Here is a 15,763-nt window from a genome sequence, read left to right on the forward strand (position 1 = left end):
ATTTACTGATGTTCTAACTATTAATAAAATTGAATTTAAGAGACCAAATACTGCATTAAATATCTCCCCTAACTCATCAACGTCAAACTATTTTGCAATTAAAGTACACTTAAAATCGGTCGATATCAGAAACTTCATCATTGATGCAAAGCGCAGAATCGGGAAAATCACTGTCTCCGAAATTTTCCCTGAACTGACGGACACCGTCTATATCAATAAACATGTTTATGTAAACGAATTTTTACCGTCGTCAACATATGTGCTCCTTAAGAAAACTAAGGAAGTGGCGAAGAAAGCGGGATACAAAAGAGTATGGGCCCGTAATGGAAATGTTTTTGTTCGTAAAGATGGAGGCATAGATGAAATATTAATTGTAACGGAACAAGATTTAAATAAAATCATCTGACTACCACGGCGTAACACATTGCCTGCCGCCAGCGCAGCACCCCCTATGGCTACAATTAAGATCTCATGTGTCAATATCAACTCGATTCGTGCTCACTTGCATGATGTCGAAGCAGAATTATCAGATTGCTCGACGCATATTTTTGCTCTTACTGAAACATGGCTAACACCTAACATCGATTCATCGTGTGTAACAATACCCAACTATAATCTTGTGCGAAATGATCGCGCTATCAGAGCAGAGGGGCAATCGCGGTATTTATTAGGCGGAGGCATAGCATGCTACCTACACGAGTCTCTGTGCTATTCAATTTTGGAATCTTCAAATAATACTAGTATTAATTCACCGGAGTATCTTTTCCTTGAGATTAAATCGTCCTCGCAGAATTTGTTAGCTATTATTATGTATCGGCGCCCGCAGGGCTTACTTTTTTCTGATTTTATTAATAAATTGAATTTATACGTCCCTACCTATAAGAATATTGTCATTATTGGTGATCTTAATTGTAACCTCTTAACCAATACTTTTGAATCTAATTATATAAAAAACCTTATCAGTGATTATTCGTTTCACTCAGTACCCTTTGGCCCTACTCACTATACGGGTCTATCGCATTCGCAAATAGATGTTGCCATAGTAGACTCTAAAAGTAAAATCAAAAGTTTCTCTAAATCTCGCTCACCTTTTGCCGCCGGTCACTGTCTCATCACCATCTGTTACCAATTTAATAATCTTAATATTACTCCCCATCATATTACCTACCGCAGCTTTGAAAACTGTAATTATACCTCTCTACTTGACAATCTTTCCTCTTCGCTTAAGCATAAACTCCCTATTTCTCATAGTAGCGAATCAAACCGACTCTTAAACGAAGTGATTCCTAACAATATCGATTGTGACCTTATGACCTTGTATAGCGGTATAACGGAGGCTTTAGATGAACATGCACCCATTGTTACAAAGCGTATTCTAAAGCGTTCTATTCCGTGGCTCTCATCTGATCTGCGTAAAAGAATCAAAGAACGTGATAAAGTAGTTACACGTGCAAAGCGGACTCGCAATTCCATGTTGTTAGAGCAGTATAAGTATTTGCGTCGTACAATTAAGCAAGATATTAAGTCAGCTAAAAACCGTCACATAAGCAATCTAATACTCCAACAATCGAACCCTAATAAATTGTGGTCATACTTGCGCAGGTGTGGTCTTGCAGGCAGTGAATCATTATCTGCGCTTCATCACTTCGCCCCATCTATCTTAAACCGTCACTATGCATCCATATCATCAAATCATCCGCTCTGTGATCATGCAACACTTAACTCCATCCTATCTCGGACTATTCTTAACTGTCAATTGTCATTCAATTTTTCTCTCATTAGTCACCTCGATGTCTTCAACAGCCTCAATTCCATTCTCAAGAAAACTCGTGGCCGCAGCCCAGATCAACTTCCCCTTGCGTACTTAAAGCCATTATTTCCAGTCATTGTTCCGTATCTAGTAACTATTTTCAATCAATCCCTTATTACTGGTGTTTTTCCATCCCTCTGGAAATCTTCATATATTATTCCACTCAAGAAAAATCCCGATCCTTCTAATCCATCTGACACACGACCAATAACTAACTCACCTCACTTGTCTAAAGTCATCGACTCTCTAGCTACGCGCCAAATTGTTGCATTCCTTGAAAACAATGGCATACTGCATCCCAAACAATGTGGTTTCCGCAAATATCACAGCACTCAAACGGCACTATTGCATCTTCTTGATGACATCCGAGTGGGTGTGGATAGGGGCTTCGTTACTATATTGGTGTTATTCGATTTCTCGAAAGCTTTTGACAGCTTGAGTCATACTACAATCTTGACTTGTCTACGAGAAATAGGCTTTGAGGATTCAGCGCTCAAGTGGATGCATTCATTTCTGTCAGGACGGCCCCAGTCCATAATCGAACTAGACGGCCAGCCGTGTCAGCTCGAATTTACAACATCAGGCGTTCCACAAGGAATAAGCTTAGGACCTATTCTCTTTATAATTGTCATCAATACTCTATTCTCCAGACTTCAGCATTGTCGAGATACTACCATCATCTTCACTGATGACACTCAATTCTACCTATCGACTCCTATAAGCCGCATTAATGATACCATACAGCAAATAAATAGTGATATTGCTAAGTTACTCCAATGGTCCAGTGAATATGGGCTAATATTAAACACCCGTAAAACAAAAGCAATTATCCTAGGATCTACACAAAACCTAGCATCCCTTAGGGACCTACCTCTTCCACCAATCATAGTCGGTACTGATGTGATACCCTATTCTGACCATGTCAAGAACCTTGGAGTAATAATCTCATCTGACCTTTCATGGAATCGGCACGTCAATACAATCTCATCAAAAGTTCACAATGTTCTTCATAGACTAAAATTCCGCGGCTCATTCTTACCAACTTGTGTTAAACTATCACTCGTTAATGCACTGGTCATCCCTCACCTTGATTACGCCTCGCTTGTTATTGCTGATCTATCTGGCTATCTTAATACCAAGTTACAAAGAATTCAGAACATCGCTTTGAGATATGTCTACCGTTTGCGGCGAGATGATCGATTAGCACCATATCGAGGGAGAGCAAACTGGCTGACCATTGCATCGAAGAGGCAATATTTCCTCGGCAATCTTACTTTTCAACTTCTTACTACATCTCAACCATCGTACCTATCTTCCAGATTTACCTTCATTGATGACTCCCTCCGTCGCTCATCTCGTTTTCACTCTAATACCTTCATGCTCCCGACGCCACGTACCAATATCTTTGCCTGTTCCTTTTGGATCAAGGCCATCAAATTCTGGAATTCATTACCACTTAGCCTGCAGGCCCTCACCACTGCCGCAACTTTTCGTATCAATTTGTACGATTTTCTACGAAATACAGGCAGTGACTAAATTTAGTAACCTACTTAGTTAACTGCATTGCGAAACATAATATATAATATTTTGTTGTTATCGGTTATTCTGTATATTGTATTGTTGCACTGTAAGTCTCGGAATCTAATATTTAGCTTTATAATTTAAAAAATATACTTATATTATTATCTTATTATTATAAATTAACTATATACCATCATGCTACTATTATTAATGAATGTAAACCTACCACTCATATATTGTATTGTTGTACTGTAAGTCTCGGAATCTAATATTTCACTTTATAATTTAATATACTTATATTGTATTATCTTATTATTATAAATTAACTATATACTATCGTGCTACTATTATTAATGAATGTAAACCTACCACTCACTTTTCTAAGGAGAGTAGGTAACTTTTTATACTCGTATCCTGCTCAGAGAATGTAAGAGTAGGATGCTATTCATGTATGTTCACGGCCCCCTCGGTGGCCAGGACATTAATAAATTGTAATCAATCAATCAACCTCTCTCTCGTGTGTGGTCGCATATTTATTTGCTCTGATATTTTACGGGTAATCTTACCTTTTATTAAATTTCTTCCGAGGAAAACCGTCGGTGGAGGGTGCGAAACTGGTGGATTCACATTAAATACGAATTTAGTTGGAAATTCTAAGTACTCACGTCCGCCGTGCGCCTTCGTCCAAAATTTGCCAATTTCCACATTGGAGAGCAACGACATTTTTCGGTCACTTCAACTAGTGCGCAGGTCTGTGGTATTGGGCTACGTCATCAGCAAATCGTCACTAGCCAATCGTTCTGCGCCATCCACTCGCCTATAATACATGTATATCTACTTTTCAACGCTATCAGAAGCACTTACAAGGTGTGCTCATCTAATGCCAAAGCCTAAATCAAAGGCATCAGGAACTGAAGGCGCGGCTTCTTACTCGACTTGTGCCAAATGTAAGAAAATCGTCGTTGATAAAGTTGAATGCGACATCTGTAAATCATCCATCGTGTGCGGCACTGCTTATCAAGGGTAAATCGGATGTCTGTTGTTGTGTGCGGGCGCTATCGTATCTGCTCGTGACGTCACCGCTATCGTCGAACGCTCTTTCCATCTGTAGTCCGTCCCTTCCAGCATCGCCTCCTACCCTTACTCACTCGACCTCCTCGCCTCTCAGTTCCCTCACGCTCCCTCCTACTCTATTAGCGTCAAGCCCCACTTCACTACCAGCAATCTCTGTCGCGCCTTATCCGTCTCTTTTACCGCAAGTCGCTATGGATCTTAATATACAGTCACAACTCTCCCAGCTATTGGCCGCGATACAGGACGTGAAAAATGATACCGCACTCATACGGCAGGACATTGCATCTCTTAATACTGCGGTACAGAAGAACACGGCGGTGTGTAATACCCTGGTGAGGGATGTCGAGTCTATTAAGCACTCTATGGCACTGGCAAGACCAACGGCTGAACTGATTATAAACGGTATTCCTAACACTTGCGGCCTAACATACCATGACATTTTTCTTCGAGTCTTAACTTATTTGAGGTTGCCGGGGTTATGCACTGATGTTCTTTCTATAACTAAGATCGAATACAAAAGACTTTCAACAGCTACAATGAATTCATCTAACCAAGCTGCAGCGCATTATTTTGCAATAAAAGTGTATTTAAAATCACCAGATATTCGAAACTTCATCATAGATACAAAACGTAAAGTTGGGAGAATCGCAGTTTCGGAACTCTTTCCGGAACTCTCTGATGATACATTGGCTACTAAGGCAATTTATGTAAATGAACTTCTGCCTTCGTCGACCTACGCGCTTTTAAAAAAAGCTAAAGTAGCAGCTGGGAAGGCTGGGTATAAAAGAGTATGGGCTCGTAATGGAAATGTCTATGTGCGCAGAGATGGTGGTGTACCAGAGATCTTAATCGCAACTGAACAAGACTTAAACAAAATTATTTGACTACCGCGGAGTGAATTATTATCTGTAACAAATGTCAATTCCTCTTCGGATCTCATTAAAATCTCATGCGTAAATATTAATTCTATTCGAGCTCATTTTCAAGATGTCGAGGCTGAGTTATCGGATTGCTCAACTCACATACTTGCTCTTACAGAAACGTGGCTTACACCTAATGTGGATTCGTCTTGCATAGCTATTCCGAATTACAACTTCGTGCAAAATGATCGTGAAATCCTTGCTGATAGTCAGTTGCGTTTTTTACAAGGTGGAGGTGTAGCATGCTACTTGCACAAGTCACTCTGTTACACTATCCTAGAGTGTTCTAACAACACTAATATAAATTCTCCGGAATACCTTTTCGTTAGTATTAAATCTTCTACGCAAAATCTGCTACTTATTATTGTATATCGCCAGCCGCATGGTCTACTGTTTTCTGAATTCCTTAACAAATTGAATCTATATGTCTCAACTTATAGCAATATTGTCATCACAGGCGACTTGAACTGTGATCTTCTAACTGACAATTTTGAATCAAAATACCTAAGCGACTTTCTAAATGATTATTCGTTCTTCTCTGTACCCTATGGTCCTACTCACTACTCCACCCATTCGCACTCCCAGCTAGATGTCGTTATAGTAGATTCCAGTGATAAGATCCATAACTTCTCAAAATCTTCTGTACCTTTTGCCGCTGGCCACTGTCTTGTCACTGTCTACTATCAATTTAGCAATCTCAACAAAATTCCACATAATATCACCTACCGTAATTTTGTCAACTGTAACCATACCTCACTTGCAAACGACCTCTCGTCATTACTTAGTGTTAAACTATCCAAGCCTCCCTTGGCAACGATTATACACCGGAGCCAGTGATCTTGATACCAACATCAGTATATTTTACGAGTGCGTAACGAAAACTCTTGATGTCCATGCGCCATTAGTAACAAAACGCATCTTGCGACGCTCTATTCAGTGGATCTCGTCTGAACTTCGCGATAGAATTAAGGAACGAGACAAATTGTTCACTCGTGCTAAACATACTAGAAATCCACTGTTTTTAGAACAGTACAAAAATCTGCGACGTTTAATTAAGCATAATATTAAACTGGCCAAAAATCAGTACCTAAGCGAAATGATACTCAGCCAATCGAGCCCTTCTAAACTGTGGTCATGCCTAAGGAGGTGTGGTCTTGCAGGCGTTGCACCAAAATCTGCATTACATCACTTTCCACCCTCTACTTTTAACCGTCATTACTCCGCTATATCATCATCTCATCTACTTTGTGATCAAGCAACTCTTAATTCTATTTTATCTCGGCCTATCTCAATTCATCAACAAACATTTACCTTTGCTACTATCAGTCATCTTGATGTTCTTAATAGCCTTAATTCTATTCTCAGTAAATCACGAGGCCTTAGTCCTGATCACCTTCCTCTCGCATACCTTCAGCAGCATTTCTCAATAATTGCTCCTTACTTGTCAACTTTTTTCAACAAATCACTGTCTCTTGGAGTTTTTCCATCCTTCTAGAAATCGCTCTACATCATTCTGCTCATCAAAGTTCCCAACCCCTTAAATCCGTCTGATACCCGTCCTATAGCAAATCCACCGCACTTGTCTAAAGTTATCGATTCTTTAGTGGCACGTCAAGTTGTTGCATTCCTCGAGGGCAACGCATTATTACATCCTAACCAATGTGGGTTCCGCAGACACCACAGCACACAAACAGCGTTACTCCATCTTCTTGATGACATTCGTGAGGGCATCGACAGGGGTTTTATCACTGTACTGGTGTTGTTTGATTTTTCAAAAGCCTTTGATACCCTAAGTCATTCAGTAATTCTGACATGTCTGCGTGACATTGGCTTTCAAGATGTGGCACTTAGATGGATGCACTCTTTTCTATCTGGGCGGTCCCAAACTATCATCGGACTTGATGGTCAGTCATCCGATCCCGAATACACTACTTCTGGTGTCCCGCAGGGCACTAGCTTAGGACCCATTCTTTTCATAATAGTCATTAATACCCTCTTCTCTAGGCTCCGATATTGTCGCGATACTGCAATTATTTTCGCCGATGACACCCAATTTTATATGTCAACACCAATAAGCCGCATTAGGGAAACCATACATTCTATAAACAGTGATATTAATGAGCTGGTTAAATGGTCTCATGAATATGGGCTAACTCTTAATACGCGTAAAACCAAAGCCATCATCCTTGGATCTGCGCAAAATCTAGTTTCCGTCAATAACCTATTACTTCCACAAATTGTCGTCGGGAACGATGTAATACCGTTCTCGAGCGAAGTGAAGGATCTCGGTGTTATAATCACTTCTGATCTTTCATGGAACCGTCATGTCAACACCATTTCATCAAAGGTTCATAATGCCCTTTATAGGTTAAAATTCCGTGGTTCATTCCTACCCTCATCCATCAAGCTTGCCCTCGTAAATGCTCTAGTTATTCCACACTTTGACTATGCATCATTGATCATCGCGGACCTCTCAGGATATCTTAATACAAAGTTGCAGCGCCTGCAGAACATTGCTCTGAGGTATATCTATCATCTACGGCGTGATGATCGGCTTGAGACATACCGAACGAAGGCTAATTGGTTGTCTATTGCATTGAGGAGACAATATTTTCTTGGCAATCTAGCGTACCAAATTATTACCACATCTCAGCCATTCTACCTCTCATCCAGATTCATCCCTATTGATAATTCCCTTCGTCGTTCATCCCGCCTGTGCTCTTCTCAATTCATGCTTCCTTTTCCTCGTATAAACATCTTCGCACGCTCATTCTGGATTCAGGCCGTCCAATTCTGGAACTCTTTACCGCTTCGCCTGCGAGCCCTCACTTCTCCTGGGACTTTCCGTGCTAATCTTTTCGATTATCTTTTTGCTACTAAACGTATAGGATAGCCATAGTTACTAGAGCTGATTATCATGTTCATACTGAGCGTGCTGTGTGATACTCTGTATTTATTGCGATGTCTTTTTTTAGTTTACTCAGTTTAGTTAGTTTACTTTTATATGTATCAAATGATCTTTCTTACAAACGTACTTATTGCGATGTCTTTTCTTAGTTTACTCAGTTTAGTTAGTTTACTTTTATATGTATCAAACGTTCTTTCTTACAAGCGTGCTACATGATACTCTGTATTTATTGCGATGTCTTTTCTTAACTTACGTAGTGTTGCTTATCTATTATTATTAGTATTAATGTTCTTTCTTATACCTTACAACTTATTTTATATCTAAGCGTCTTTATAAAATTATCACAACTCACCACCTCTTCAAAGTGAGTAGGTTACTACTTTTCTGTACCTTTCTACATCCAGTTCGGAAATGTGTAAGAACAGGATGTCTCTTTACTGTGTCCACGGCTCTATGATAACCAGGACAATAATAAATACTATTCAATCAATCAATCTCTCTCTCTCTCTCTCAGATTCTAGCTCGCTGTCTCGCTCGCTTTCAGCGCGCCGAAGGGGAACAAGGAGAGTACTTAGGCGACAAGACAGAGCAATAGTCGTCACGCTTCTGCTATCAAGTTACACGTACACGAGCTTGTGCTTGTGTGAGTGCTGCCTGTTGTGCCAGGCCGCCGACCAATAGCGCTAGTCCCGATGGCGTAAACCGGCTCCGAATTGGCATCCCTGCACCAGCTCCTAGAATACACTTCAGTGCTCCGAAAACCGTTTCCGCGACTCGCTCGTTCCGACGAACCTAGGGAGTAGGGCGTACTCTGCCTCTGTCAGGCGTTCTCGGCCGCCGGACAACCGCTGTAACTACTTCCACGATCGTCCGCTTATTCTTTTTCCTTATTTCGAATTTTCCTTCCCGATACTCAGCATTCGAAAGGGGGTAGGGCGCTCTCTTCCTCTGTAGGGTGTTTTCGGCCGCTGAATATCGGATCCATTTCCTTACTTCAGCCATTTTTCGAATTACGCGAATTTTTCGAGTGCCGCGAGATTCTATTTGCTGGCGTATATCCGCGTTTCACCGCGTTGTAAATCACCGCCTCGCACGGCCCTCGCCGGCATCACCGCGAATCAGCGAATCGCCGAAGAAACTAGCGACGTCAGTAGGACCGCCTAGTCGTACTGTACGGATTTGTACAATCCGTAGTAAACACCTCTGACCGCCGGCCGATTTCGCTCGACCTGACAACTACTAACACCTCGCGACTTCGTTTATATATACTTCGCGCCTAGATTAAGCTCCGTTACATGTATAATTGTCCGCGTCCGCCACATTTATATTTCGTTGCATATTATATATTTTTCTTGTATATTTCGTCCTTATATCTTCTTCTCGTTGTACTTATTTTCTATTTTACTATTGTAATAAAACGTGTTCGTTGTGCTCAACTTTTATTTTATTTTATTTTATATTATACTCTACTCTTTGTGCCACCGATTCGAAGCGAATATCTCCTCCTGCCGAACCTTTTTCTGCGATCCGTACTTACAAGTTAGACCGCGCATAAAATCAGGTTGTTACAGCGTGTTTATTATAGGAATATTTCTGATTTTCACGATTGCATTCCAATCGATCTCTTACAATAGCTTCATCCACTTGATTTTTCCTTAACATTTCACTATTGGTAGGTAATCGAGTTTTAATGCGTCGACCAAAGAATAATTGTGCCGGCGACAATTGTATGCTAGCTACGGGTATTATGTTATACTCGAGCAGTCGGTATTGATAAAGTTCAATTTCATTGGATTCATAACAGCGTTAAAGAATATTCTTTGTTATGGCCACCCCTTTTTCGGCTAATCCATTGCTTAGGGATAACGAGGGCTCGAGTATTTAAACACAATATTTGTATCGTTAGCAAACTTTTCAAATTCTAGCGAGTTAAATGGATTATTATCACACCTGATTTCCGATGGATATCAATAACGATAGAATATTCCGTGAAGACAATTTATGATGTGATGAGAAGCTTTGCTTTTAACTTGTTCAGAACAAATAAATCCCAAATAAGCATCTATAAGTGCTATGAAATTAACGCCTGCATATTCGTACAAATCAATAGCAACACGATGGAAAGGGTATTCGGGCTGACTGTCTTGTTTGAGTGATTCCTTCTGATTATTTCGTGTAAACTGTTCACATACAGTACATTTCTGGATCATTTCTTTGATGTCATTGGTCATATCAGGCCAAAAAAAAGTGTTCTCTTGCTCTAGCCAAAGTCTTCTCAATCCCAAGATGAGGGGCATGCACCCATTTGCATATTTTTGACTATAGTTCTGTAGGTATGACTAATCGATGTTCTTTAAATAGAAGACTCTTTTCAAAATGTAATTAATCCTTAAATCAATGATGAAATGTTTGAGAGTTCATTAAGTTTATGATACGGTGGCCAACCATTAACGACATATCCTACCACCTTTAGGTATCGTTTATCCGCATTTAATGTGCTCTTGTAGAACTTGTAGTTTTCTTCGGAAAGGCATATTCGATGGACAACAGCATGAATGATTCCGGATAAATCTAACGTATCTGCGTCCGCAACTTCTATAACTGCGCGTGACAAGCAATCCGCAACACACATCTCCTCACCAGGAACATATGTGATCGTTAGTCCTGTGTATTTAAGTAAATGTAGGAACATGTGTTGCAATCTGGGAGTTACATCATTAATGTCGCTTTATAAGTGTTTCAAGCGGCTTGTGATCTGATTGAACAACAAACTCTCTACCATAAAGAAAGTGATGAAAACGTTCGTATGCAAAGACTATTGCCAGCGTTTCTTTTTCAATTTGGGCCCATTTTTGTTCACTGGTGGTGTGACTACGTGAGGCATATGCCACAGATTGGCCCCCTTGTAACAGAACGCTTCCTAATCCATCTTTCGAACTGTCAGTTTGTATGACCACAGGTTCTTTTGGGTCATATATTCGAAGCACTGGCTTTGTTGTAATGGATCGTAAAAGATCCTGTAACTCTTTTTCATGATCGTCACACCATGACCATTGACTAATGTTTTTAGTTAGTGCACGTAATTTGGCTGATCTTTGCGACAAATTTAGAATGAAGCGGGACAGATACTTAAATAATCCTGTAACGATGCCCCCTAAAATGGGCATCGTACCCGGCACAAACATCTAGCCTGTTGCCGTCGCAGTGACCAGTGGTCATTAGCGACGATGAGGGCGCGGTGCGCCCGATTATATTTTAAATAAATCCAAAAATAATTCGCAGGTACAGCAGCCGCCGTTAGAACCGCCAGTCTCGCCGGAAAGTGCCGACCGTCGTCGGGGACCGCCGATCGGAAATCTTCTCCCACGAGAAGCCGATCGACGGAAAATACCGCGACCGACCGAAGTATTACGAGCGAGACTGGCGGTCTAGTATAAGATACCGCGATGTCGAGCTGCGCGGGGCACTTTTGTCTCCGCCGTTCTCCTGCTATCACATCCGCTCACCAGATCCTAGCTCACGCTCCGATACCGCTCCAGTTACTCGCTCGTCCGACGAACCTGAGGGGTAGGGCGTACCTAAAGATCCTATATGGAGAGATGGGCCAATGCCGACTGATCCGTGATTGGCTCTGCCACGATGTTGTGAAACCGGATGTGAGAGTGAAAGAAGCGAATGTGAGAGTGAGAGGAGCGTCGTCTGCTTATGATTATAAGAAGTATTGTCAGAGACAAAAATTAACTTAGACGAGTCTCTTTTACAGTAAGTAAGTTTAAAATCATCAAAAATGTATCACTAGAACTTTTGGAAAAAATATATATATATAAATATATATAAAAATTCATTTATAAATACATACATACATTTTATATGTAAATTAACCTAAAATTGTTTTTTTTTTTCATTCTGGCAATTGACTTTTTGCCAACAATCTGCACAAACTCGAGATCGTATGATTTATTAAATCTTGTTAACTCACATTAAATATGAGGTTAGAAATCTGTGTTATTATGCGATAAGTTTTCACCAAATAAATAAGTAGTAAAGTCATTGTTTAAATATAAAATATTCATATCACTTCAGATTTCGTATCACTGTGTGTAAATGGAAAGCAACTTTTTTATTCGAATTTAATACGTTTTGCACGTTTTTGTCTATTTTGTCTGTTTTATCCACAATTCTATATTTACGAAAAATAAACTTTCTCTAATAATTATTCATTACAACTTTGAGTTAACAAAGTTATAATAAACAAGTAGTGTTACGTGATGTTTCGAAATTGGCGTTGATATATTAGCGCGCATTTCCAAGATCATGTGATTTCCGGTTTCACAACATCATGCCGGACATTGGCCCATCTCTCCATATAGGATCTCTAGGCGTACCCTGCCTCTGCCGGGCGTTCCCGGCCGCCGGACAACCGTTACCAATAATCAATCCCACCTTCCGCACCTTCTTTTCCGCATCCCGAAATTCCCGTCCTGGTACTTGGCATTAGAAAAGGGGTAGGGCGCTCCCTCTGCCTCTGTCGGGCGTTCCCGGCCGTCAAGTACCAGCTCCACTTCCCTTCCGATTAGTGCTTTCGATTTACGCATAGCGCCGCGAAATCACGCTTGCTGGCGTATACCCGCGTTCCGCCGCGTTGCGAACCGCCGTCGAGAAAACTCGCGACCGTCTGTAAATATCCCGCGCCGTTTAGATTTAGTTTCGTTGCATTGTCCGCGTCCGTTTTTTTCTTCGATTGTATATATATATTTTCTGTTATCCGTGCTCGCTTATTTCTTCGTTTGTATCGCCGTAAGTCGCGTCCGTTCGCTGTAATTATATTTCTATATGTTATATATTTTTTTTTATTATTATATTTTCATTGTCTCTTTGTTGTAATAAACTATGTTTGTCGTCCAATTATTACTTTCGTATTAGTTCCTTTCTTTTGCGATTTCCGAAGCTTCACATATTTTTCCGCCGCACCGCTCCGACGCGAATACTCCTCCCGCCGAACCTTTTTTATACGACACGCATTCCCGACGAGCTAGTCCGAGTATAAAAATTAGGTAGTTACAATCCTAATCGCATAACTTCAGGTTTACTTGATGGTCGAGGCATTTTAAGGATGGCATCTAAGTGTTTCGTATCAGGAGAAATATGACCATTGATTATGTGATAGCCCATGAATTTGACATCCGTTTGACGATATTGAATGTTTTTTGGATTAAATTTGAAGCCATTTTTGCGAGCTCCGTCCAGAACAGTAGTTAGTGCGCGATCATGCTCAGCCAGACATAATCCTGTGATGGCTAAATCATCAAAATAGATTTGAACACCTGGTATATCCCCGAAAATCTGAACCATTTTCCTCTGAAACATTTCTGGTGCACTACTGATTCCAAAAGAAACACGATTCCAACGATAACGCCCAAAAGGCGTCATAAAAGTGGTTAGGTCAGAACTTTTACGATCAAGCTCCAGCTGCCAGAAACCATTACTTAGATCAAGTATAGTGAAAATAGATTTACCAGATAGTTGGCCAATAATGTCTTCAGTTGTTGGTATTAAAAAATGCTCCCGCTTAATACATGCATTAAGTGCCTTCGGGTCAAGACAAATGCGTAATGAACCATCAGGTGTTTCTACTAACTGCATGTTATTTACCCAATCCGTAGGATAGTCTACTGTGCTAATGATACCTTGTTTCATCATTGACGATAATTGAGTTTTTAATCGTTTAACTAAGCTCAGTGAGATTCGCTTTTTATAGTGCAGTGTGGGGGTCGCATCGTCTCTCAATATAATTGATGAAGTTCCTGGAAATTTACCTAAACCCTCAACAGATCTTTATTTTCGTTGATGAGTACCTCAACGGTAGTAGGAAGATTGTGTTGTATTTCGATAGTATGAAGTCATTGAATTAAATTAAACGAAATACAAAATTCTAAGCCTAATAATAGTTCGCATTGATCACTAACGATTATGAATGACGCTTCATAACTTAACTTACGCTCAGAGTCAAAACATTCGATTGTGGCCTCGCCATAAACTTTTATTTTATTTGAATTACAGTTTGTTACAATAACATTTCTATGCATATTAATTGGTATGTTTAACTCGTTAATAAGACCGATTGGAATGCAGTTAACATCTGATCCTGTATCCAGTTTGAATTGAACATTTCGATTTTGTATACGTAACGTTTTCATTCATCTGATTTGATCTCCACCGGAATTAGAATTTACTCTATAATTATAATATTTATTTTTGAGAGAGGTACTTACACTATACGCATTGCTTTCTTGTTTGTTTGAGGCTACTTTAAAATTACTGTTACCTAGCTCATACCAGTTGATACTTTTAACAGATTTTTCTAATGACCTCTGACCTGCCATTGTTTCTGCTTTGGCGCTTGTAGGTTGTTCAGAGTTGACTTCTTTTTTCTAACTCTTGTAGAATTTGTGGAAGTGTCCTATTTTTCCACACTTATTACAGGTGACATTGAGTACTGGGCAATAACGACGATGTTTTCCATTATAAGGTTGACCACAATTCCAGCAGCTATTAATACGCTTAACTGTAGCGACGTCTGATGATTTTTCATTGAGTTGCTCCACGGATTTGACTTCTGTTGAGTTCCCTTGTTTACGGTCAAGTAATTGCTTGTGGGCAGTCGCAGCTTCGAAAGCTTTGCAAGTTTTTATGATTTTCGATAAGGATTCATCCTTACCATCCAACAATTTTAGTTGTAATTTCTTATCTTGCACACTGATGATGATACGATCACGTAACATGCGATTAGCGTATGATGTATGACAATTAGTGCATTCAAATTCACAATATTGCGATTGAGTGCGAAGCTCCGTTTCAAACGTACTAAACGATTGTTTTTCTTTGTGTATAATCATATTAAATTTGAATGCTTCCATTGTGATGTTTTTTTGTTGTAAGCAGTATTCATCATCATCAAAGGCTTTGATGACATCGTTTAATGTACGTTGATTAGTTATATTTAACTAATAATATATTGAAATAAGGGCAATGAGCCAATTTTCATTAAAATCTTTAAAATCAATCTAATATATTGCGAAGACTATCACGTAATGTTGGCGTTTCGTCCCGGCTTCCACTACTGGACTCATCAGTAAGGTATTGTAATGGAAGCCTACCTTAGACGCCTGTTTTAGTTATTAAATCGAGATTCTATATATACAGAAATAAGCGTATCAAAGCACTTACGAGAATCTTATATCTATAGACCTCTGATGGCGGGTCGACGTAGTAATATTCTTCGCAATATATTCTTCACAGTAATATATATATATATATGTGTGTATCCTTCCCACCCCCCCAACGCCCCATTTGCGCGCCGAACAATTGTCGGTCTTTAAACGCAATTCTATCTGAAAATACTAATATACACTGAAAATGACCCGATCGGAGTCGACACGTTTGGTCTTCCCGTTAATAATTCCAACCGCGAACATACTCCTACTGAGCTCCCAAAGCACATCGAATGCAACATTGACGGTCGTCCCAATA

The 15,763-nt window shown here is 40.0% G+C and overlaps 1 protein-coding gene across 1 annotated transcript; it reads right to left on the reverse strand.

Annotated features, from left to right (window-relative positions):
- Positions 1–13,291: 13,291 nt before the first annotated feature.
- On the reverse strand, positions 13,292–13,930 carry LOC108775828 (uncharacterized protein K02A2.6-like). Its single transcript, XM_018542275.1, has one exon. It carries the CDS (start codon positions 13,928–13,930, stop codon positions 13,292–13,294), a length of 639 nt encoding a protein of 212 aa, XP_018397777.1.
- Between the last annotated feature and the right edge of the window lie 1,833 nt (positions 13,931–15,763).

This window comes from Cyphomyrmex costatus, unplaced genomic scaffold (genome assembly GCF_001594065.2).
Source record: "Cyphomyrmex costatus isolate MS0001 unplaced genomic scaffold, Ccosl1.0 scaffold328, whole genome shotgun sequence".
Lineage (NCBI taxonomy): Eukaryota > Metazoa > Arthropoda > Insecta > Hymenoptera > Formicidae > Cyphomyrmex > Cyphomyrmex costatus.